The following is a 24,444-nucleotide window of genomic DNA, read 5'->3' as shown; positions in this document are numbered from 1 at the left end:
GGCTACCTCCCCCCCCACCCGGCCTGGGGCTCTCCCCCCCGCCTTGCCCCCCCCGGGGCCCCCCGCCCCGGCTTCCCCGGCCCGGGGCAACCCCTTAGGAATGCCCGGACCGGGCCCCCCGCCCTGCTTGCCTGGCAAGTCCTGCCCGGAGCCCCCCCCCCCGGCTTGCCTGGACAGGGGCCCCCCCACCCTTCGGCTTGCCCGGCATGACCAACCCGGAGCGTCCCCTCGGATTGCCTGGCTTGCCCAGCGCCGAGGCCCGACCCCCCGTCTTGTTCAGCCCCAGGGACCGCCCCTTCGGCTTGCCCAGCCCCGTGGCCCGCCGCCCCCCAGCTGGCCCGGCGCGGGGCCCCCCCACTTCGGGGCGCCCCCTCAGCTTACCAGGCTTGCCCGGCCCGGGGCTCCCCCTCGGCTTGCCTGGCATGACCAGCCCGGAGCTCCCCCCCTTCGGCTTGCCCGGCATGACCAGCCCGGAGCGTCCCCTCGGATTGCCTGGCTTGCCCAGCGCCGAGGCCCGCCCCCCCGTCTTGTTCAGCCCCAGGGACCGCCCCTTCGGCTTGCCCAGCCCCGTGGCCCGCCCCCCCCCAGCTGGCCCGGCGCGGGCCCCCCCCACTTCGGGGCGCTCCCTCGGCTTACCAGGCTTGCCCGGCCCGGGGCTCCCCCCGGCTTGCCTGGCATGACCAGCCCGGAGCCCCCGCGGGGCTTGCCCAGCCCGGAGCCCCCCCGCTTCGGCTTGCCCGGCATGACCAACCCGGAGCGTCCCCTCGGATTGCCTGGCTTGCCCAGCGCCGAGGCCCGACCCCCCGTCTTGTTCAGCCCCAGGGACCGCCCCTTCGGCTTGCCCAGCCCCGTGGCCCGCCCCCCCCCAGCTGGCCCGGCGCGGGCCCCCCCCACTTCGGGGCGCCCCCTCGGCTTACCAGGCTTGCCCGGCCCGGGGCTCCCCCCGGCTTGCCTGGCATGACCAGCCCGGAGCCCCCGCGGGGCTTGCCCAACCCGGAGCCCCCCGGCTTCGGCTTGCCCGGCATGACCAACCCGGAGCGTCCCCTCGGATTGCCTGGCTTGCCCAGCGCCGAGGCCCGCCCCCCCGTCTTGCCCAGCCCCGGGGCCCGCCCCCCCCCAGCTGGCCCGGCGCGGGGCCCCACTACTTCGGCGCCCCCTCGGCTTACCAGGCTTGCCCGGCCCGGGGCTCCCCCTCGGCTTGCCTGGCATGACCAGCCCGGAGCTCCCCCCCTTCGGCTTGCCCGGCATGACCAGCCCGGAGCGTCCCCTCGGATTGCCTGGCTTGCCCAGCGCCGAGGCCCGCCCCCCCGTCTTGTTCAGCCCCAGGGACCGCCCCTTCGGCTTGCCCAGCCCCGTGGCCCGCCCCCCCCCCAGCTGGCCCGGCGCGGGCCCCCCCCACTTCGGGGCGCCCCCTCGGCTTACCAGGCTTGCCCGGCCCGGGGCTCCCCCCGGCTTGCCTGGCATGACCAGCCCGGAGCTCCCCCCCTTCGGCTTGCCCGGCATGACCAGCCCGGAGCGTCCCCTCGGATTGCCTGGCTTGCCCAGCGCCGAGGCCCGCCCCCCCGTCTTGTTCAGCCCCAGGGACCGCCCCTTCGGCTTGCCCAGCCCCGTGGCCCGCCCCCCCCCAGCTGGCCCGGCGCGGGCCCCCCCCACTTCGGGGCGCCCCCTCGGCTTACCAGGCTTGCCCGGCCCGGGGCTCCCCCCGGCTTGCCTGGCATGACCAGCCCGGAGCCCCCGCGGGGCTTGCCCAACCCGGAGCCCCCCGGCTTCGGCTTGCCCGGCATGACCAACCCGGAGCGTCCCCTCGGATTGCCTGGCTTGCCCAGCGCCGAGGCCCGCCCCCCCGTCTTGCCCAGCCCCGGGGCCCGCCCCCCCCCCAGCTGGCCCGGCGCGGGGCCCCACTACTTCGGCGCCCCCTCGGCTTACCAGGCTTGCCCGGCCCGGGGCTCCCCCTCGGCTTGCCTGGCATGACCAGCCCGGAGCTCCCCCCCTTCGGCTTGCCCGGCATGACCAGCCCGGAGCGTCCCCTCGGATTGCCTGGCTTGCCCAGCGCCGAGGCCCGCCCCCCCGTCTTGTTCAGCCCCAGGGACCGCCCCTTCGGCTTGCCCAGCCCCGTGGCCCGCCCCCCCCCAGCTGGCCCGGCGCGGGCCCCCCCCACTTCGGGGCGCCCCCTCGGCTTACCAGGCTTGCCCGGCCCGGGGCTCCCCCCGGCTTGCCTGGCATGACCAGCCCGGAGCTCCCCCCCTTCGGCTTGCCCGGCATGACCAGCCCGGAGCGTCCCCTCGGATTGCCTGGCTTGCCCAGCGCCGAGGCCCGCCCCCCCGTCTTGTTCAGCCCCAGGGACCGCCCCTTCGGCTTGCCCAGCCCCGTGGCCCGCCCCCCCCCAGCTGGCCCGGCGCGGGCCCCCCCCACTTCGGGGCGCCCCCTCGGCTTACCAGGCTTGCCCGGCCCGGGGCTCCCCCGGCTTGCCTGGCATGACCAGCCCGGAGCCCCCGCGGGGCTTGCCCAGCCCGGAGCCCCCCCGCTTCGGCTTGCCCGGCATGACCAACCCGGAGCGTCCCCTCGGATTGCCTGGCTTGCCCAGCGCCGAGGCCCGACCCCCCGTCTTGTTCAGCCCCAGGGACCGCCCCTTCGGCTTGCCCAGCCCCGTGGCCCGCCCCCCCCCAGCTGGCCCGGCGCGGGCCCCCCCCACTTCGGGGCGCTCCCTCGGCTTACCAGGCTTGCCCGGCCCGGGGCTCCCCCCGGCTTGCCTGGCATGACCAGCCCGGAGCCCCCGCGGGGCTTGCCCAACCCGGAGCCCCCCGGCTTCGGCTTGCCCGGCATGACCAACCCGGAGCGTCCCCTCGGATTGCCTGGCTTGCCCAGCGCCGAGGCCCGCCCCCCCGTCTTGCCCAGCCCCGGGGCCCGCCCCCCCCCAGCTGGCCCGGCGCGGGGCCCCACTACTTCGGCGCCCCCTCGGCTTACCAGGCTTGCCCGGCCCGGGGCTCCCCCTCGGCTTGCCTGGCATGACCAGCCCGGAGCTCCCCCCCTTCGGCTTGCCCGGCATGACCAGCCCGGAGCGTCCCCTCGGATTGCCTGGCTTGCCCAGCGCCGAGGCCCGCCCCCCCGTCTTGTTCAGCCCCAGGGACCGCCCCTTCGGCTTGCCCAGCCCCGTGGCCCGCCCCCCCCCAGCTGGCCCGGCGCGGGGCCCCCCCACTTCGGGGCGCCCCCTCGGCTTACCAGGCTTGCCCGGCCCGGGGCTCCCCCCGGCTTGCCTGGCATGACCAGCCCGGAGCCCCCGCGGGGCTTGCCCAACCCGGAGCCCCCCGGCTTCGGCTTGCCCGGCATGACCAACCCGGAGCGTCCCCTCGGATTGCCTGGCTTGCCCAGCGCCGAGGCCCGCCCCCCCGTCTTGCCCAGCCCCGGGGCCCGCCCCCCCCCAGCTGGCCCGGCGCGGGGCCCCACTACTTCGGCGCCCCCTCGGCTTACCAGGCTTGCCCGGCCCGGGGCTCCCCCTCGGCTTGCCTGGCATGACCAGCCCGGAGCTCCCCCCCTTCGGCTTGCCCGGCATGACCAGCCCGGAGCGTCCCCTCGGATTGCCTGGCTTGCCCAGCGCCGAGGCCCGCCCCCCCGTCTTGTTCAGCCCCAGGGACCGCCCCTTCGGCTTGCCCAGCCCCGTGGCCCGCCCCCCCCCAGCTGGCCCGGCGCGGGGCCCCCCCACTTCGGGGCGCCCCCTCGGCTTACCAGGCTTGCCCGGCCCGGGGCTCCCCCCGGCTTGCCTGGCATGACCAGCCCGGAGCCCCCGCGGGGCTTGCCCAACCCGGAGCCCCCCGGCTTCGGCTTGCCCGGCATGACCAACCCGGAGCGTCCCCTCGGATTGCCTGGCTTGCCCAGCGCCGAGGCCCGCCCCCCCGTCTGGCCCAGCCCCGGGGCCCGCCCCCCCCAGCTGGCCCGGCGCGGCCCCCCCCCACTTCGGGGCGCCCCCTCGGCTTACCAGGCTTGCCCGGCCCGGGGCTCCCCCTCGGCTTGCCTGGCATGACCAGAGCAGATGAAGTAATGCTTAAATGCTTATTAGTAATTAATTCATTATTAAATAAATGTATTTATTTTCTTTTTTCCATTACAGTCCATTCTTTTCCTGGCTCATTTAGCCCTGGACTGTGCTTGTATCCAGCCTTACTATGGCTAGATGCTTCGTCTCTGAGAGGCCAAGTGCAGCAACAGCAGGAGGGAGGGAGCAGAGCTGTCTTCTCAAGGGAGTACAGGCGGGAACAAATCTCACTGAAGGAAGTTTCTCAAGATGCTCTGGCTGATGAATTAACTAACGTAGCTCAGAATGAAAGTTGATTTGGAGTCTGAGGTGCTGGTGGTGTGGGGTTTTTTTTTACCAAATCTTTTTCTCTTTGATTTTAGTTTGAACAGTTCATACCAAATGCAGATGAGATTCCTGTCAACTAACTCTAGTTATCTTAAATCTAAGTGCTCATTTTCAGCTAATTGTCTAGACACTCTCTATCATCAGCGAAGAAATAGAGGCACTTCAGGCGTGATTAATCCCATCCTAAAATAGGTGTCTAAGCTGGGATGAATTGGAAGTAGTCTTCCTCCACCAAATAGCAGGAGAGCGCTGACAACTGGTTAGACAAAGAGGAGCTAAAGACAGGTGAGATGGTCCCCCTCTTTTCTCTCTTGGTGGTTTCACTGACTTAGGAACCGAGTTAGATTTTTCAGTATTTGTGGAATAGTTTGATTGTGTGAAATAGATGCTGGTATCCAATCCACCAGATTCGAGAGTGTGTGAGGCAGAAAATAATGTACCCAGTTTCACTGGTCCTGTGCATGGACAGCCTGTGCTTTGTTAGTGTTTGTCAAATGGTAGCTGAAAAAACAAAATCTGGTGCATAAAGCGTGGCTCATATTCCGGGCTGGGATCAGCCTAGAGATCAGCAGCTACCCACAGGGAAGGCTCCACTTCGTTACTGCTCTGTACAAACAATCTCGCAGTGACACTTCAAAGCTGTCCTCTCTCTCATTTGTTTTCTGAAATATAAATATTCTAAATGAAAAACAAATTAAGCGCAGTGTGTGCAGCGTAACTCAAAAGTAACTGGAATGGAAGGCATTTCAAGCCGGCAGAAGTATTAGTTCAATGGCATATAAACGGTTTTCTCAATAAAATTCAGAATTAATATCCATTAGAACTTTAATGAAGGTTGAAACTTCCCTCAATAAAGAGAGTAATTAATAACACTTTTTACAGGAGGAATCCTGTACTTTTTATTCCCATGCATTTTTTTGTGTGTGAAATGAAGTGAATATGCCATTTAACATTAAATTAGCAAAAATGTTTCTATTTCGAGGTATACTTTGTAACGGAAACAAACCAACTGAAGGCAGTTATTGAACTTTCATTTGCCTCTCCAGAACTAAGGTTCTGCTGAATGTTTTTCGTAATTGGACAATAATGTTTTTCGGACAACAGTGAACCCTTCACTGAGGAAGTGTGGACAAAACAGCCATTTCTGTGAAATGAAACAGCTCACCTCTATGAAAATTTGCTTAAAATTTAAAGGAACTTAAAGGTTTTTAAGCCTGCCCTGATTCTGGGCTGAGATAGGAGAAAATAATGCCGTCAGATTCTCATTAAGGTCTGCCCATCTCTGAAATATTTCCCCTGGATTTTGGTAGCAATTTAAGTATGCCAGTGGAAAAAATTACTGAGTTTCTATGATGTGTTTTGGTTCTTGAGCTACTCATTGTTTTTTCTCTTCCCTTTGTTACTGTAGTTAAGGAAAGGAATACCCAAGGACGGGAGTTTCTCCTAGATTGTATCAGAGCTATCTCTTATTCATATTTATTATACTTACATATATTATTATACTTATTATGCTTACATTTTACTGATATCATCTTAACATAAGAACTGCAAATCCTTAAAATCCCCTGCTCAGTAGGCACAGAAGTCTGTGCTGCAAGACCACGTTTCCTTGCTTGCTGTATGTTATAGTGGAAACAGGCCAATCAGTTAACTGCATAATTGTCTGATTATGGTGCACAATGCAGCATCTTTTCTCATCTAGTTGTTCCTTCAACTGTACCAGACAAGATGCTGTAGATGTTTAAAAAACAGAAGATTCTTCTGTTTTACTTTCATTAGGACATAACTTTTGCTAGCATTCTGATATTTATTGTTCTTTAATTAAGGCGGTTTCTTTCTCTTACCAGACTGTGACTATAAAGACATACACATCATGGGTTATCTTTTTCATCCTTATAACAATAATAATAATAATAATAATAATAATAATAACATTGTTGCCATTACTTTTCCATTTATTATTGTGACAGATTTTTACAAAGGATTTTAACAAGCAGATTTCTGGAGTTCTTAATGGGGTTGAAAGAATAGCCTATGCATGTCATTGTACATGCATGGTGGAATGATGAACATAAATCACATACCCCCCCCCACACACAGAGAAAACAAGGCACTGGTAAGACTCTACAAGTAATAAATGACCGAGAGGTTGTTGATACAATAAAAACTGAGCTTCTAGTGTCAGCAGCCATCTCCAGAGCCTAAAGCTGTGCGTGGCTCTGGGGCTCTCTGTCCCTCTTTCCGTAGGTGTTGGAGCCCACGTTGGTGGGCGGGTAAAGGGCCCCGGCGCTGCCGCTGGAGCGCACCAGGAAATCGGCCAAGGGCTGCGTCACACACGTGGCCGTGTTGCATCTCCTCTTCTCCAGCTGGTGACTGCCAAGGTGAAACAAAGACAGCCAGCAGTAAGTCAAACGATGAGCCATCGAGTGTGCCACTTCTCATAGTCATTTGAGCTCTGCTAATGTGGGAGTTCTTTTAATATGTGCACAAATACAGGAACATTAGAATCTTCCCACCACCTACTTTGTTCCTGAAAAAAATCCTTGTGCTGGGTGCTATTATCAGTTTTAATGATGGAGGTTATTCAAATGCAGAGACATGAACTGTCATATGTCGTTTTTATTGATATCCTGCACAGCAGTTTATGACATTTAGAAGACCTGTAATGATAGTATAGGTGAGACACAAAGTGAAAGCAATGATTAAATGTTTAACTTTCAGCTGAACTTCTAAATCTATTTAGAGCTCTTGCTGATATCATGAGGATTACTAACATAATGATGATCACTAACATTTATTCAGTTCTCATGTTTTCACAGAATTACATCCTGCTCTCACTGAAGTGAGTGGTAATATTCCAGTCCACAGCAAGTGGATTAAACCCAAAGACTCTTTCTCCCATCTGCACCACATATCATGAGAAGTAGCAGGCATTGCCAGCTTCTGCCAACTGCAGAATCACTTAGGATGGTCTTTTGCTCTGTCTCTCTTCCCACTTAGCTCTGACTAAACAGAGGTTTCACCTAAAAAAAAAACCTGCCACATCTCTTTTGAAACACCAGCAAATTGAAAGTTCTGTTGTGGTGAGAGAAAATCCTTTGCTGAATGATACTTTAAAGAGTGTCCGAGGAAGGATCCGTATCTAGAAATAACATTTTATGATCTGAACCGACAGATCATTTACAGAACTCCACGTAAAACCTATGTAGCACGAGGTTTTTTTTTAAATTGCAATGTAATGGTTAGCTTGGGTTTTCAGACTTGTTTCTTAGATTACTGTGTTCTTCCTTCAAACAGAAATACTTGCTCGCAGAGATTGCCTACTGAGTTGTTGCATATTTTCTTGGACTTCTTCATGCTGATATGGCATGAATTAGATATCACTTTGTGGCTAAAATTTACTGTGAAGAGCAGCTATATCCCAGTTTCAAACTCTGAGCAGTTACCAATGTGTTCCTTTGCTTACTGATTATTAAATCTATCATCTAAAATGTCATATAACCTTTTGAAGTTATTTGTATTGATCTAATAATACAAGAGGAAAGGCAGCTATGAAAGGAATGTCTGTCTTATACAGGTTCTTGATTAGTAGATAGGCAGCAGTTCTTAAGCAATTAATATTTTAAATGTGTAATTGCATTACAAGAAAATTGTTGCATAGGGCTTTATATAACCTCCCATTGACTTTCATGGATATTTCTTTTGGTTTTATTCAAGTCCTTACCACACAAGGTTCAAATAGCAACTGGTTCTCACAGAGGTCCTGAAATTGAATTTATAAATAACAATATATTTCAGACAAGTGAAATTCTCTCAGAATCAATTTCTTCTTTTCCTTCTTCTTATGATTAATATTTAATTATGTGATTTTAAAATTGCTTAATTACTGAAAGCATTTTTACCATAAAATAATTCCATTCCAGTAGAGCTGCAGTATTATTAAGAAGGGTATGTTTTCTTTTCTTTCCCCCCCAGGCTTGGAAATCTGATGAACTTTTTAAAAAGGAAGGCGCTTGCAAAATGCACCTTTCTTCACAAGGTAATGTAGAGTTTGCAGCCTCTTTAATTTAAGAAAGTTTATAATCGTAAAATGATCAAATGATTTGAAACAAAGTCCCTGGATTTCACTTTCGACCCTAAATGCTTTGATCTTTTTGTTACAGAAAAGCTGATCTTTATGCTTATAGGAAAGCTCTGTTTAGTAGAAGGATATTTTAATATCTTTTTTTTTTTTTTTTCCTGAGGAAAAAAAGCAGAAGCAAAGTCTCTCAAATAGCAGGATATCACTGGAACAAAGTTTGCTTCATGATTCAATCTGATATGGCTGGAAGAAACAAGGAAAATCAATACCTTTTTGTCTTTGCTGGTGGTTGTTCTGGCATTTCCTCACTGAGTCCTGAGAGTGTATTCTGTGACATTACAGGCAACATCCATCCTTGTCTCTTGGAAGTACCATCAGATAGATCATCAGCCAGAGACAGTAATCTCTGAACAACAATAAAACAGTGAGCTTGAATAACTCTATTTTTATATTATTTAAGACATGAAAGCAAAAGCAACTCATGCAATAATCTGAACACCTTTTTCCCTAAAAAGAAATAAACATGATTATTTGTCACTCACCCCTCAATAGGTGTAGCTTCCAAACAGCTCAGAGTGACAGAAAGTGCAATGAAGAAAACTGACAACTTCAGGTTGTGCATCTTCCCTTCCAAACTTTCTGAAAAGAACAGTGATTCAAAACTGAAAGCTAACCCAAATACTCTTCAGCACATCCTATCACCGATGCCCATTCTGTCCTAAATCAAGAGCAATTAGTCTTTTTCACAAGCTAGAGTGAGAAAAATGATCCCTTCAAGTTTAGTGACACAATTCAGTTTCAGAAATATGGCTCTCAGCAGTAAATGCTCATTTTCCATCCAGTAGTTTCAATCCTATCCCTTATCTCTGATTTGCGTTTCCTGACATATCCCAGTCTCAAATTCTGGTCCCCAGTGTAGTTTACTTTAAAGCTGTCTTAGTCTTTTCCTGAAAAAATGCTCTTGATTAATAATAGGGGATATAGAGCTTTTCTAAAGGCGCATCTTTTGCACTGCAGGGAAAGTAAGAAAAAAGGCAAAGTATTTACCTTTTTGTGGTCACAGATCTAACTGGAGAAGCCAGCAAGCCCTCTTGGTTAGCAGGAAGTGTGCATGCAACAATTCCACGCTTGCATCTGGCTCTGGAGTATCCTTCTCCCTCTTCCTTTCTGGCAAGTCTCACGACTCTTATATATCCTCGACACCTTTCTCAGCTCTGACATCAGGCAGCACAGAGAGACTGTCGTTAATTCCAATCCCTACAGACAGAAAGTGCCCCAGAGAGGAGCAGAGGCAGGTGGGTCATTATTGCACTAGTACATCAGTAAATATTCTCCTGCTGTATGCAGAATGCCCTCGTGAAGGTACTGCAAGAGCATATTGCACATCAGAAATGTAGCCTCAATTTTACAGCTCTGATAAGCTGCTGTGGTTATATTCCCTGTGGGTGTTTTCGTGGGCTAAATAAGGTAACAAAAGTCACAAAGAAAGCCAGAGCAAATGAAACGCCAGGCCACTGGTAATTGAATACAAGAAAACATGTCTCAGAAAAGATGGAAAAGTTAAAGTTGTGGAGGTTTGCTGTACAATATAGATAGAAAGCAAAGGTATCTGAAGGGATAAAAGCTGTATGATGAATAAGAAAAGAGTGAAAGTTATTTAAATTGACAGATAGAGTTCTCATTCAGGGTAACACGGTAGAAATCATGCACATTTTTCAGTCAAGTTTAAATGTCAATGAAAATTCTGTCGCTATGAATGTAAAATCTCATATTTTAAAAACCAGGTGGATTTGTCATGAGTGAAAATTGAGTCAATTAATGCTTTTCAGAAGGCAAAGACTAGGATTAAAAAGCCAGGAAATGTCAGAAAAGCCAGAAAACGTGCAAATTTATTTCTCTAGTATGCATAAAGTATGGTTGAGGGAAAAATGTACAGCTTTTAATAGACTAAATCCAGTGTTGACGAAATATCTAATTGCAGATTTCCAAGGATACAGATTAGAACCATTTACCTCTGATTTCAGTGGAAATTAGGCAAATCACTTCCCCCTCCCTCTCCCCCCCCCAGAAGTGTGAGAGCTGGAATCCTTCTGCAGTCGACTTAATTTTCTTTTCCTCCTCTCTTTCAGGACAGGAAGAATCACGACTCTCCTGCCATCTTTGCCAAGAGCTGTGGTGTTTGATCAGCCAAAGCCCAGCGGCTTCAGCACCAGAGGTCTGAGCCTGGAGGGCTCCTGGTGCTGCCCGTGCTGTGGGCTATGTCAGAGGATGCAGGGTTCCTCTTTGCCTCCCTGCTGGGATTAACTGCCATGGGAATGTGGGATCTGGGTGAAACTCCAGCTCTCCTGGTGTTCAGGGGAGCAAGGTCTGAGGGACTCCTCTCTGGGGATGTGCGGTGAAGGACTGAATAGTGTGGAAGGAGAGTATTTATAAACTGTATCACTGTTTCTCCCAAAATTGGGGTGGAGCACTGATGGGGGCGGTTGGGTTTGGTCTGGGCCTGTTATTCTTTGTGCAATTTTTAAATTCTCTTGTATGATTTACTGTCCGGTATCTTTCTAACAAAAGCTGACATAAATTTAGATTAAGGATTAGAACTTGGGTCCATTCATTGCAAACATTTGACAAGGCTGGAGGACTGGGGTGGTGACTGCTCTCAGGAAAGGTTACTTATTAATACTGTGTCAGATTTCCCGCAGTGACTGTCAGGCCTGCATGGCTGTGAGTTCGTGCTCTTCTCACTGGGGAAATAAGTTCAGCAAAATTAGAAATTTTAGAAAAATCCAGCCAAAAATTCCACCTCTGTACCCCCTAAGTTTTCCCAGTTTTTCCCAGCTAGGAGCTGCACAGAAGTCAGGCAGGGGAAGTGACAACAGGGAACAGCTGAAAAATTCAAAGGCACAAAGAGGAAAGGGGAAAGGTTTCAGAAAACAATTCTATGGTCTAAGAATAATTTCTGATTCCCTACTGAGAAGAACACGAACTCACAGCCATTCAGGCCTGACAGTCCCCTGCAGTGAGAGCTCAGCACACATCCACAGAGGCAAGTCCAGCATCTTAAATGAAAAAATAAAAATAAAAACCAGAAGAAAAAGGTGATTTCTTTTGCTTCAGAGTTATTTCAAGTTCTTAAAGCCCAAGCAACATTTGCTCTTGATTTTGGTTGGGTGAATCATGAGCAGTGGGCACGGGTCATGCCATTCATTGAGCAGAAAACCCGGGGTCATTTAGAGGGGACACAAGAACTGTTTGTGTAGCGACCTCCGGCTGCAGAGGGGCAGGAGAAAGGCCAAGGGAGCTCCCTGGGGCCACCAGGGCCTGTGGGGAACAGAATGGACGCTTGGATGACCAGTGGAGGTGAGGAGTGGATCTGAGTTCATCTACAGGGAAATAAGGAGGGGATACTCTGGAGTGAAAAGCTGAGGTGATGAGTTCACCCACCTGGGCACGAGTTGTGTTTGCACAAAGTGGGAACAGAGGTGAAGGTCAATCCAAAGTCGATCCTGCTTGACCTCTGAATTCCAGGATAAGTTTTACAAGCTGCCAAATGAGGGAGTAAAAATACACAAAAATGAAACCGAGAGCATTCATGAGGTTCCTGGGAGTCCATTACACTGTTGTCATAGAATTCTTAATGAGTTTTGAGCTTTTAATGACAACAATTCAGTACTTTCTTTGGATTAATCACTGTGTAGGATTTGGGGTTTATCTGGATTTTAAAGGCGTCGTGGTGGCCCTGACACTGCTCAGGAGCTGGTAGGAAAAGCAGGGTCAGAGCTCCTGGCAGGCACAGGGTGTTTTTCCCAGAGTGGACTGTGGAGGAATTGTTTGGGACTTGGATTGTCCCTCTGGGTGATGCCAGTTGCTGTGATTTGTGTAATTTCATACATTTAACTCCCAATACTTCCCAGCCCAAGGGCTTGAGCTGACAGGGCAGCACACAGATTGTTCTCTGTGCTGTGCCCCGATTTGGGGTTGGCTGTCAGCTTTGCTAGCTCCCGTGAATTATGCCCATAGCCCCCAATTCCCTGCTCAATTCCCACTGCCATAACCTCACAGCGCCTCATGGAGTGGGGATATACTGTGGCAGGAAGCTCAGCAGCATCGGCACGGGGACAGGTGTATATTCCAAAGAATTTGCTGTTTCAAACCCTCATCCCCCAGCCCCGCCGATGTCCCTGGGGGGCACTTGACAGAGTTACCTGGATTTCAGCTGATTTCACCTCCCCGAGCTCGGGCTCCAGGTGATCTTTTCAAGCAGGAGAAGGCAGGGGCCGGAGGCGCTCCTGGCCCGTGCCGAGGCAGTCCCTGGGGCCACGAGAGGACATGTCTCCCTGCAGAATTTCAGTTCTTTCCAGAGCCTCAGCAGTGACAGAGGAAAAAGAGGAAGATGAGGAGGAGGAAGAAGGGGGAGAGGGTTTGAGAGGAGGGGAAGCCCAAATCCGTGCTGTGTGCGGAGCTCCGACAGCACGCTGCAGCCCGCAGCTCAGTGTGAGCACGGGGCAGAGGAGGCGATTTCTGGGCATTCAATCACCCTGAGGCGGGCCCGGCACCGCCCCTGCAGCACCGTCCCCAGCACAGCTCGGTACCGCTCCGGGATCACCCGGCCCCGCCCCCGGTGCCGCCCGGGACCACTGGGGACCGCCCCTAAAGCACCGCCCCGGCCCCGCCCGGTCCCGTCCCCGGGACCTCCGTGCCCCGCCTCGCCAAGCCCCGGCTCCGCCCCGAGCCTGCCCGGGCTGCGCCGGCACCATCGCTGGCGGCCCCGCCCCTCTTCCCCGGGCCGAAGCGGGCTGAAGGAGATGTCCGCACGATTGGAAACGCCGCCGAAAATCGCACCCGTGGGATCGGTGTCGGCGTCGTGCGCAGGCATCCCACTAGAGCGAGCGGGCTCCTTGCTGTGCCACCCTCCTTTTGCAGCCAGAGTTAGAAGGTCGGGGAGCGACACCCGAGCCGCCATCTTGGGAGAGGCAGGCGCGCAGTACCGCGCTCTGCCCACAGGGTGGCGCTTGGGAGACAGGCAAGGGATGGAATCAAGGAGTGTCCCAATCCTTGAGGAAATCCCCCGGAATGAACGCCCTAAAAAACCCCGACCAGAACTGAGAAACCTTTTCCCGCCATTTTTCATTGATTTTTTTCCCCATTTCTCTCAGATTTTTTCCTCAATTTTTCAAGCATTTTTTCCCGCAATTTTCGTGGATTTTTTCCTGATTTTTCCCCATTTCTCACTGATTTTTTCCCCCATTTCTCACTGATTTTTACCCCCCATTTCTCACTGGTTTTTACCCCCCATTTCTCACTGGTTTTTCCCCATTTCTCACTGGGTTTTTCCCCATTTCTCACTGATTTTCCCCCCATTTTTCATGGATTTTTTCCCCTATTTTTCGTGGATTTTTTCCCCATTTTTCCCCGTCTCTCACAGATTTTTCCCCCCATTTCTCATGGATGTTTCCCCCAATTTTCATGGATATTTCCCGATTTATATATATAAATCATCTATTTTTTAATATTTAATTTATATTCATAATCTATACATATTTCATATATTCAGTTTAATTGCTATTCTATTTATCATACATACAATATTATTTTATTATTCATTATATACATAGATTTATATTACTAATGTTATTTCTATTTTATCTATATCCATATATATTTGTAGGTTCATAGTTTTTAATATTATTTATTTAAAAGCTCTGCCTCTAACCAAATAGAAACAAAAAACTCGATTATTTTAAATTATATTTGAATATATTTTTCTATTTAGTTTTCATATTTATATCTGTAGATTTATATGTCTATATTGTGTATTCTATATTTATATACTATTTAATGTATTTTTTACTAGTATATTAATATACTATATGCTATTTACATTCTATTATAAATACTATTTAATATAACATATTAAAATCGATAAATTATTTATATTACATACTACATACATGTGTGATAAATGTGATTCGTGCTAATTAAGTTGTAACTATATTTACAAAATTGTATTTAGATCAATAGAAGACAATTGTTACAGAGTGAGAAGGGGGAGATGGGTGAGACAGGATAAAAGACATCTTACAGAGGTTGGGAGTCAAAGAAGGAGGTTAGAAGAAAGTCAGATAAGAATAGTCAAAGGACGAAGGTCTGATAAGCGGCATCTAGAAATACAGCTTCAACCTTGAAGCTGTCAAAAATGGAATGATCCCAAGCATGGGACTTAATTAAAGTCATGTTATGGAAAACATCTGCTCAGTCACACAGGGCGCCTGCGCTACCTGCAGGTCACACCTCGGTCACTGATGAAGATGATGGGCCTTCACGGGAAATAAGACCCTTAAAAAGATAAGAGACCCCCTAACCCATTAGTAGAGCATGCGCCGTGCAGTATAGTTACGTAGATCTTAGGAATAGAAACTAGGAGGAGCTTTCTAGAAACTTTTGTAGCCTATAGTATATAAGTGGGATTGTTAGCCTGGATGCTTTGATACGTGAGGAATGGCGAGCCACTCCCCGTATCCCCGGTCGGAGGGGGGCCCCTCCCCGGTCGGTTTTGCTTATGCTTTATATGAACCTCAATTATACTAAATTACTTACTGCCAAAATTTGTATATTCTTAAATATATACACTTTGATTGTTTCATCTCCAATACTTTAATTGTCATCTCCAATACTTTGATTGTATTCATTTTGTTACTATTAAAAACTTACTATTAAATTTAATCTTGTTGCTTGATAAATTGGGAAAAATAGAACATCATTCATAACACATGTATTTTATATTTATATTTATTTCTATATATTTATACTTACATATATATATGCATATATAGTTATAATAATTTTATGTCAGTATCGATTTTTGCATATTTGTATATTTTTGCCTATATTATTTATATTATTTATTAAAAACCCTCCTCTAACCAAATAAAAAACAATAAAACCTTCCTTTTAAAGTCTAAATATTTATATATTTCTATTTTCATAACAGAATATAATGTAATGTAATATATTTATATATTGGTTTCTTATATTTGCTTCTATATTTTTATTCTTTATCTTTTCTATTTACAGTATCTATAAAAAAACCCTACCTCTATCCAAACACAAACCAATAAAACATTCCTTTTAGACTATATTTAGCTGTTTTTTAAGGTTCTGTTTTTCATGCATTCTACACCCACCCCTCCCTCTCAATGTTCTGGCACCCACCATGACCCCCCCCCATGCCCGACTCACCTGCTCCTCCAGCGCAGCCCGGCTCCCTCTCCCAGGGACCTTGGGGTGCCCCAAACCACGTCGGAGCCCCCCTCAGCCTTTTTTCCTCACCCCAAAGAAGGCACAGAACGACTCCAACTGCCCTGGACAGCAGCAGGGCACTTGACTGCAACCCCTCCCATGTGTCCATCCCACAGAAAGTGACTCTGCTGACACCAGAAAAGGGAGGGCAACCCCCACAAGGGCTGAAGTTCCTCCCCAGCCCTGCAGACACAGGGGACAAGGGGCAGAAAGGAGGAGGGGCAGCAGAGAAGACAAGGGAAGAAAATCAACATCAAGGTGCACGATGAAATGGAACCCCCCCTAAAAAAAAAAAAAGAAGAAGAAAAATGAAAACGAAAAATAACCAAAAAACGAAAAGAAACCCCTGGCATGCTGGATGGGCAGCACAAGAGGGAGGGATTAAAAATGAACAGGGACAGTGTCCTGGTTTTGGGCAAATTTGGGGGAAAACCTCCAGAAGGAGCCCCCAGACAGCAAACCCCACGACTCCTCCCCCCCACCCCACCGGGTTCGGGAAGACTTTCCTCGGAGAAGAGTGGGAGAAAAAAACCTCTTTATTTAACAAGCAAGACACTCCCCAGCACAGGGAAAAAAGACAACACCAGCTGACAAAAAACTCTTTCACCGTTCTGAAGGGATGACGAGTTCAGTCTCTCTGGCGAGTGGTCGCCCAGTTATCAGTCTCTGGCGCTTGGGAATGGCTGCTGCAGGTGACAGAGTGTAGACTCCCGGTGTTTCTTGGGGTTTCCCAGGTCCCCGTCCGGAACAGGTTCAGATGGTATCCAGGAGAGGGAGGGGACGGGGTGGAAGAGAAAACAGTCCAGGGAAAAAGTTGGACTGCCTAGCTGAACTAACTAATAAGAAAAAAGCAAGGGCAGAGCGAAGGAAAGAAAAAGAGGCAGAAGCGAGCAAGCAGGCAAGCAAGCAAGCAAGCAGGCAAGCAAGCAAACCGAGCTAAAACCTCTCCTAAACATAGACATAAACATAAACATGGGGGAGGTGAGCCGGCTGATAACAAGACAAAACAAAGCTTCACTCTCAGAGTCAGTCCTGGAAGCACAGGACATAATACCAAACATAATCAGGACACATGATTGGAGATAGAAACACCATAACATCACCCTAGGACAGACAGTGACCGGGACACAAGGATCCCAGGGGAAACAACGGCACAGGGAGCACCACAGAGGCACAGAGAAGGACGGAGAAAAGACAGAGAGTGCCAAACACACAGCAAGGACTGAGGGGTACCATGACAAAGAGGGAACCCAGGAGCCAGAGAGGAAGCGAGCACAGCCCGTGCGGGGCGGGCAAAGACGGGCAAGGAGCAGCACAGGCACGGAGACAGAGAGGCACGGCCAGCAGGACAGAGGCTCACCAGGAGAGGGGCACAGCAAGGGAGGAGCACCGGGCAGCGCTCCTTTAGGACAAGAATATTCACACACACAAGCAATTCCCTCATTTGCACCTCATTCTTATTTCACACACCGCCCCCCCCCCCCCCAATAAAAAATTCAGCTCATAGCACAGGCAGCTCTGGCTTTTCCCTGCACAGTATTTCTACCAGGGACCTGGGCACAGCACGCGGTCGCGAGTCACCTGAATCAATCCTGATTTAACATTTCAAAGCTTCTCCTTCTGGCACTGCACCTTCTCAGACCCGGGCTGCCATGTTCCACTCCCCTCATGGCCAAATTCAAGAACAACTGTTGCCATTCTGCAGAGAATTCCCAATATGACTCACATGTTATCAGTGGGCAGAAAACTCTTTGGGCTTCAGTTCCACCTCTCACCTGTTCCACGTGGAGGGAGGACAGGCATTTGTCACACATCACAGCAGCAGTGATGGATCAAGGCTTTTTTTTTTTTTTTTTTTTTTGATTGAATAAAAGGGTAAGAAAAAACAAACCAGGTCTCATACAAATGTCCTGAAACACCATTAAAGCTTTTTAAACCCAAGGAGACCATCGTGATTCCTGACTTCAGTCTTCTATTCATACTGGTTTTGGCATCATGAAATCAATCAGAGTCTTTTAAGAAATACTAAATCATCATGACTAAACCCCGGGCTCCTGGTCATTTGCACTTACAGCCCCTTGTAGGAAGCTCTCCAGCCTTTTTTTCCCATCCTACGTTGGACAGAGGATGGCTGTGAACCGCACGCCTCCGCACAAACAGTCCTGCCGGTTCCTCAAAAAGTTTAAAATGCCTGTGATAAAAATGATAGAAAGTAATACTGCCTCTCAGACTGTGCAAGAAATGGGAAGTTGGACTTTCAATGTCCCACTGAGAGATGCCAAATAAAAGCTTCCCCATGAGCTCGCACAGAGTAGTAACATTTCTTGGACGAAACTAAACTAAGATTTTTTTTTGACCAAACAAGATAGGTCTGTATGAGAACAGCTCAGGAGGCTTTCAGGGCTCGCAGTGATGCTGGCAGAGCACAGAACGTTAAAGATGAAGTCTTAACTCCCTGAATTAATGCCCTGTGGTAGCCAAAACTTTTTGCAAAGACACATAAGACTTGCTTCTCCTTGTTTCCGAGTTCCCAAGCCGTCCTGTAATTCATCACCTGCACTAGTGCAGACCAATCTGCCGTGGGCAAGGAACAGATCCGGCTCCTGAGCTCCAAGCCACGTGTCCCCGATGGAAACCCAAGTCAGGAATACAAAAACACCTGTGGAAGAAAGACGAGAGAAAAATCAGAAGACACAGATATTCTTCTATTTCCACACAGAAATACCGAGCCAAGCTGTTTACCTCTGGGACTCTGTTTTCAAACAGCTCCCCAACTCTGTTCCTAGATGGAAAACGTGGAGTGGCTTTGCCCATGCAAAGCCAATGAGCCTCCTCACAAGAAGGAACAAACCAGTTTCCTGCTAAATCAGACACCTGGAAATCTCACCTGTCACATGCTGTCATGGACCAGCAAGAGGGATCAGCATCCAGGCCCACGTGGACTTGTTCATTCCTGGCTTCTAATGCAGCAGGGACAACAGCACTGAAGGGAAATGATCACGTCTTCATTTAAAGAGAACCCAACTTCTTCATCAAAGCCATCACTGTCCTCGATCAGGACATCCACCATATCCAGGACATCTAATAAGTGAAGAAAAACATCAAAGCAAGAATCCAGACTAACAGGAAAAACAACAGACGTAGAATGCAACACTCCAGGAATACAAGGCATCTTTTTAATTCTTTTTAATAAAAAAAAAAAAAATTAAAAAAAAGTATGAAAGCCACATTTGTCACACAATACAACGTTAAGTGCAACCCCTAAATTACAGCTGAACCTTCACTCTGCCTTTCAATGCTGCTGTCCAGCACGGAGCAGCTGTGGCTGCTCCTGGATCCCTGGATGTGTCCAAAGCCAGGCTGGACACTGGGGCTTGGAGCAGCCCGGGCTACTGAAAGGTGTCCCTGTTCATGGCAGGGCTGGAACTGGATGAGATTTAAGGAGCCTTGCCGGCCAAACCACTCTGGGATTCCATGACTCTGTCAACAGTCCCAAGCAGAAGGGCTAGATTTCCATTTGAGTTCAAAAACGCCGCTGCAAGAGCATGAAGAGAGATTTCAAATACCGTTCAAGTGGCACAACCACGGCAGAAATTACTTTCAGAGGTAAAGCGGCAACTTGGCAATTCCACTTCGACTTCTGATACCAAGAACACGTGGAGAGCTGAATCCTGGAGGGCCCTTACTTAACAGGATTGCCAGAGTTATCCATCCCCAGTTTGCTGATTAGGGCTAGAAAGTGTATCCCCAAGTCATGGAGTTGGGATGTTGACAGGTTACCACATACCATCAATGTGAGAGACGGGGATGCTGATGTTATCAGAGTCCTGTTTAAACAGAGCCACCTGGAGCGTGCTGGCTGCCTGAACCAGGTCTGCTGCCTTGTCAGTGTAGGGACAGGGGTTGGCCACCAGCTTCAGCAGGATCTGTCAGCAAAGGTGGGGAGAAAGGTAAGTGCACCTGCTGGCTGGCAAGTGCAGGGGAACCACACGGTACTGAGAACGACCACGTGCTGAAAGCTGGGCAGCTTTTATGAGGACAACTTCCATAGCACTTCTGCAGGATTCTGTCTACAGTTCCTGCTCTACAGGCCACACTGATGGAAAAACAAAAACCCACCACAACTTGGCACCTAGATTGCGACCACACACCGAGTACCTGGGCAGACCACAGTGGAGGCAAAGCACTGGGCATTCAACATCCTGAAGAGTAAACAGCAAGTGTCACCTTTCCTTGTCAAGGACCACCATCTACTGAGCTCTGATAATGTTGGCACCTAAAGAGGAGATCAAAGCTACCCACACCTACACCACTCTACCCTTACACCGACAATGCTGTAATAACAGCTGATCTTTTTGGATTTCATTTTCCTACAAATCATTTGGCTGCCCTCCCACTGAACACAAGAAGGATGCCACCTCCGTATAAAGAATCCCAAACAAGGCTTTTCTCAGAATTCATTCGCTGGTCTTTGACAGGTTTCTCAACAATAGCAACAAGACCTCCAGTTTCCACTAACACTATTCTTTGCATTTTTTTATCCAGCTGATTTGAACACCGTTACCTTTTCCAAAAACTGAATCACTGCTTCCTTCTGGTCTTCTTTTGTATTATCCAAGTGCTCCAGCCAAATTGAAAGCTCCTTCCACGTGTCCTCAAACGCTCCACTGTCACGTAAAACCTGTCCAGGAAACAAAGGAGGAGGTGTGTAAATAAACCTCAAAACACCTAAAATACAAAACCCCGAGGGATGCAGATCTTTTTCTATAGTTACCTTCATGCTTCCTTCTTTTAGGAACGAAAAGAAGAGCAGGTTGATGAGGAGTCGTATCTGCCGCTCTCCTCACCCTCAGTTCAAGAGGCTCACTAGGGGGACTTCAGCTGCATAGTGGACAATAAAAATCCTACTTCTGTAATTTCTGGAAAGCAGGTTATACTGCTTTCAGAGGGCCGTACAGCTTTCTATCATTACAGGCAGTTAAAAAAAAAAGAAAAAAGCACCTTCAAAATAGCCTGTAGGGGAGTTTTAGAAAACTACCGATGAAACAGAGGAAAATCATTGCTAAATTAAACCTGAATCAGGCTACTTGTACTTAAAGCAATCAGGCAGAGGGATGAACAGTCACATAAATGAGCAGTGGGCTGTGACCACAGCAAGGTCCAGAGAGAAGTGCAAGTTGCTGGGGGTGGTGAGGAAGACCAACAAGTCCCACACCCTAGAGACAGGCTTTGACGTGCCTAGAAACTTCCCCCCGCTTTCCTGCTCTCCAAATTCAGGCCCTGACTGCGAGCACCCAAACTCGGTGACCCCGAGCTCCAGCTCTACAAGCAAGAAAGGAGGAGGGAGAAGAGGAAGGAATCCGAGTGACACCAGGGTTCAGCTCCCTCCCCCTAAGGCCCAGCAAGAGAGGAAACCTTGCCCAGCTTCCCGACCCTGGCACCTACGTTGGACGACTGCAATTACACAGGATGAATCTGTGCCTTTGCTCCTCTCCACACATCAAATATAAGGAAGCCATCACAACTCATTTGTTCTACAGTTACTCCGTGTACAACACCAGCAGCTCTAAAAACAACTGCTGCTCACATCAATCTGACAGGGGAATTCATTTAAAGCAAGAAAACATGAAGGAAAAAGGATTCATTATAATATAAGCGACTATTTTTGGCAGGGTCTGGAAACAGAAATGCACCTGCAGCTCTCACAAAACCAGGCAGGAACAGAATGTGAAATCCAAAAACGAGCCTTCAGTTACATGGCACTGTGCAGAAAAGTAAGTCCTTACCATCTATTCTTAGCAGCCTTTCTGCTGACGGAACTGCCCCAACTTCCCTGTTCCTGCTTTCCCTTCAGAGAAAATGCAAAGGACTGAAGTGGAAAGTGGACACAGGAACAAGTCAAGCAGTCCATGTTCCCACCTGGCAAAAGAATCCAAAACCATCAGAAAAACGGCACATTTTGAGCAGCTTTCGGTTGAGACATTCATTGCTGGGAGACCAAGTGAACCTGCCTTTAATCCCTTGCAAGGATCAAGGGCCACTAAACCCGAATTCAGTCACTGTAACTGGATTTTTTTCTTGGCAGGACAGTCTGGTTGCATTTATTCCTTATTCCTAGGGGTAAATCTCTACCCCTACTTAGGTAACTAAAGGATGTCCTCTTTGAATAAGGTGCTAAAAACAGCGGCCTCTGGTGTCTGGTGGACTTCGAGCTGACCAGCTTTTTCTCAAAAGTCAAATAACTAATTTAAATATGCAGAGGGGGATGCTAATTTTCAAGACAAAAAGTACTCCTTGCATCAAAGCTGGGATCAGACAATAACAGAGAGGACTACTCTGCAGGGCCAGAGGAAACCGGAGAAGACTTATGAAAGGCTAGAGTGCTGAAGTACAGATTAAAGAAACGCTGATAAAAAGTAAAAATCCAAAGCAATATCTTCTTGATCAATGTCAAGACCTTTGCAGGCACCAACTGCACTGATTTATTACAGTATCAGAATTCATTCAGCCTCGGGGGGGTGCGTAAACACGACAGACATTTTCTTTGCTCTTTCATCAACTGCTGCAGTGAAGTCCGTTCACAGCATTGATTTCTGTCAAATATTTCGTTACTAGCCGGTTATCTGACAGCAAATTTCAACAAGAGTCACAGGAAAGGAGACTGGTGACCACACAATCCTGCAGCAAAGGTAACTGCTTCAAGAAAAAATCGTACAATCCTGAAATTTCAGGCCAGTGGGATAGAGCGAATATCCTGATATTTCAATTCAAAAGCTTACCTTAATGGTCTCGGGCTCCGGGGCTTGGAGGGGGGGTCGGTTCGGAAGGGCCGCCTCCGGAGGAGGGGATCCCGGGGGGAGTCAGGGGCCCGGGGAGGGGGGCGAGGCGGAGGGAGAGGAAAAAGAGGAAGATGAGGAGGAGGAAGAAGGGGGAGAGGGTTTGAGAGGAGGGGAAGCCCAAATCCGTGCTGTGTGCGGAGCTCCGACAGCACGCTGCAGCCCGCAGCTCAGTGTGAGCACGGGGCAGAGGAGGCGATTTCTGGGCATTCAATCACCCTGAGGCGGGCCCGGCACCGCCCCTGCAGCACCGTCCCCAGCACAGCTCGGTACCGCTCCGGGATCACCCGGCCCCGCCCCCGGTGCCGCCTGGGACCACTGGGGACCGCCCCTAAAGCACCGCCCCGGCCCCGCCCGGTCCCGTCCCCGGGACCTCCGTGCCCCGCCTCGCCAAGCCCCGGCTCCGCCCCGAGCCTGCCCGGGCTGCGCCGGGACCATCGCTGGCGGCCCCGCCCCTCTTCCCCGGGCCGAAGCGGGCTGAAGGAGATGTCCGCACGATTGGAAACGCCGCCGAAAATCGCACCCGTGGGATCGGTGTCGGCGTCGTGCGCAGGCATCCCACTAGAGCGAGCGGGCTCCTTGCTGTGCCACCCTCCTTTTGCAGCCAGAGTTAGAAGGTCGGGGAGCGACACCCGAGCCGCCATCTTGGGAGAGGCAGGCGCGCAGTACCGCGCTCTGCCCACAGGGTGGCGCTTGGGAGACAGGCAAGGGATGGAATCAAGGAGTGTCCCAATCCTTGAGGAAATCCCCCTGAATGAACGCCCCAAAAAACCCCGACCAGAACTGAGAAACCTCCTGCCTCTGTATGAGTGCAAAGGGTGTGCAAGGAGTGTGCAAATACTGTGCATTAGCAATCGATCGGCAGGCATTGGCAATCGACCGCCGATCTAATCGATCGGCAGGCATTGGCAATCGATCGCCGAGCTAATCGATCGGCAGGCATTGGCAATCGATCGCCGAGCTAATCGATCGGCAGGCACGATCAATCGATCGCCGATATAATCGATCGGCAGGCATTGGCAATCGATCGCCGATATAATCGATCGGCAGGCATTAGCAATCGATCGCCGATCTAATCGATCGGCAGGCGCGATCAATCGATCGCCGATCTAATCGATCGGCAGGCATTAGCAATCGATCGCCGATATAATCGATCGGCAGGCGCGATCAATCGATCGCCGATCTAATCGATCGGCAGGCATTAGCAATCGATCGCCGATATAATCGATCGGCAGGCGCGATCAATCGATCGCCGATCTAATCGATCGGCAGGCATTAGCAATCGATCGCCGATCGAATCGATCGGCAGGCGCGATCAATCGATCGCCGATCTAATCGATCGGCAGGCGCGATCAATCGATCGCCGATCTAATCGATCGGCAGGCATTAGCAATCGATCGCCGATCTAATCGATCGGCAGGCGCGATCAATCGATCGCCGATCTAATCCATAGGCACGCATTAGCTATCGATCGCCGATCTGATTTTTCCCGCCATTTTTCATGGATTTTTTCCCCCATTTCTTACTGATTTTTCCCCAATTTTTCATGCATTTTTTCCCGCAATTTTCGTGGATTTTTTCCCATATTTTCCCCATTTCTCACTGATTTTTTTCCCACATTTCTCAATGATTTGTTTCCCCAATTTATCAAAGATTTTTTTTCCCCATTTCACCATGATGTTTCCCCCATTTCTCACTGATTTTTTCCCCCATTTCTCACTGATTTTTTTCCCCCCATTTTTCCATGGATATTTCCCGATTTTCCCCCCCATTGCTCACTGATTTTTGCCCCCATTTCTCTCTGAATTTTCCCCCCATTTTCCATGCATTTTTCCCCCATTTATCACTGATATTTGCCCCCATTTCTCTCTGAA

At 50.1% G+C, this 24,444-nt stretch overlaps 1 protein-coding gene and 2 long non-coding RNA genes across 9 annotated transcripts; 1 reads left to right on the top strand and 2 right to left on the bottom strand.

The window, feature by feature from the left end:
* Window positions 1–6,294: 6,294 nt before the first annotated feature.
* Window positions 6,295–13,042, bottom strand: LOC148225007 (uncharacterized). 2 transcript variants are annotated; one of them, XR_015801897.1, is made up of 6 exons: window positions 12,641–13,042; window positions 11,880–11,978; window positions 9,486–9,695; window positions 8,981–9,077; window positions 8,708–8,844; window positions 6,295–6,730 (listed from the first exon to the last, which is right to left on the bottom strand). It is a non-coding gene; the product is annotated as an uncharacterized LOC148225007 (long non-coding RNA). The 2 variants fall into 2 exon arrangements; XR_015801896.1 differs by lacking the exon at window positions 12,641–13,042 and having other exon boundaries at window positions 11,880–12,268.
* On the top strand, window positions 6,621–8,979 carry LOC148225008 (uncharacterized). 2 transcript variants are annotated; one of them, XR_015801899.1, is made up of 3 exons: window positions 6,621–6,759; window positions 8,333–8,396; window positions 8,611–8,979. It is a non-coding gene; the product is annotated as an uncharacterized LOC148225008 (long non-coding RNA). The 2 variants fall into 2 exon arrangements; XR_015801898.1 differs by having other exon boundaries at window positions 8,602–8,979.
* A 3,210-nt stretch (window positions 13,043–16,252) lies between the features above and the next one.
* Window positions 16,253–22,926, bottom strand: LOC148225006 (nucleolar pre-ribosomal-associated protein 1-like). 5 transcript variants are annotated; one of them, XM_088160597.1, is made up of 6 exons: window positions 22,514–22,803; window positions 20,509–20,615; window positions 20,299–20,415; window positions 19,522–19,660; window positions 18,622–18,815; window positions 16,253–18,393 (listed from the first exon to the last, which is right to left on the bottom strand). In XM_088160597.1, exons 2-5 carry the CDS (start codon window positions 20,512–20,514, stop codon window positions 18,682–18,684), a joined length of 396 nt encoding a protein of 131 aa, XP_088016723.1. In that variant the 5' UTR covers window positions 20,515–20,615; window positions 22,514–22,803; the 3' UTR covers window positions 16,253–18,393; window positions 18,622–18,681. The 5 variants fall into 5 exon arrangements, 4 of the variants coding, with proteins under 4 accessions (XP_088016723.1, XP_088016722.1, XP_088016724.1 ...); XR_015801895.1 differs by lacking the exon at window positions 20,509–20,615 and having other exon boundaries at window positions 22,514–22,926; XM_088160596.1 differs by having other exon boundaries at window positions 20,299–20,615; window positions 22,514–22,809.
* Window positions 22,927–24,444: the final 1,518 nt, after the last annotated feature.

This window comes from Sturnus vulgaris, chromosome 2, assembly GCF_052056855.1.
Source record: "Sturnus vulgaris isolate bStuVul1 chromosome 2, bStuVul1.hap1, whole genome shotgun sequence".
NCBI classification, from domain to species: domain Eukaryota; kingdom Metazoa; phylum Chordata; class Aves; order Passeriformes; family Sturnidae; genus Sturnus; species Sturnus vulgaris.
This window is presented reverse-complemented; position numbering and strand designations above follow the sequence as displayed.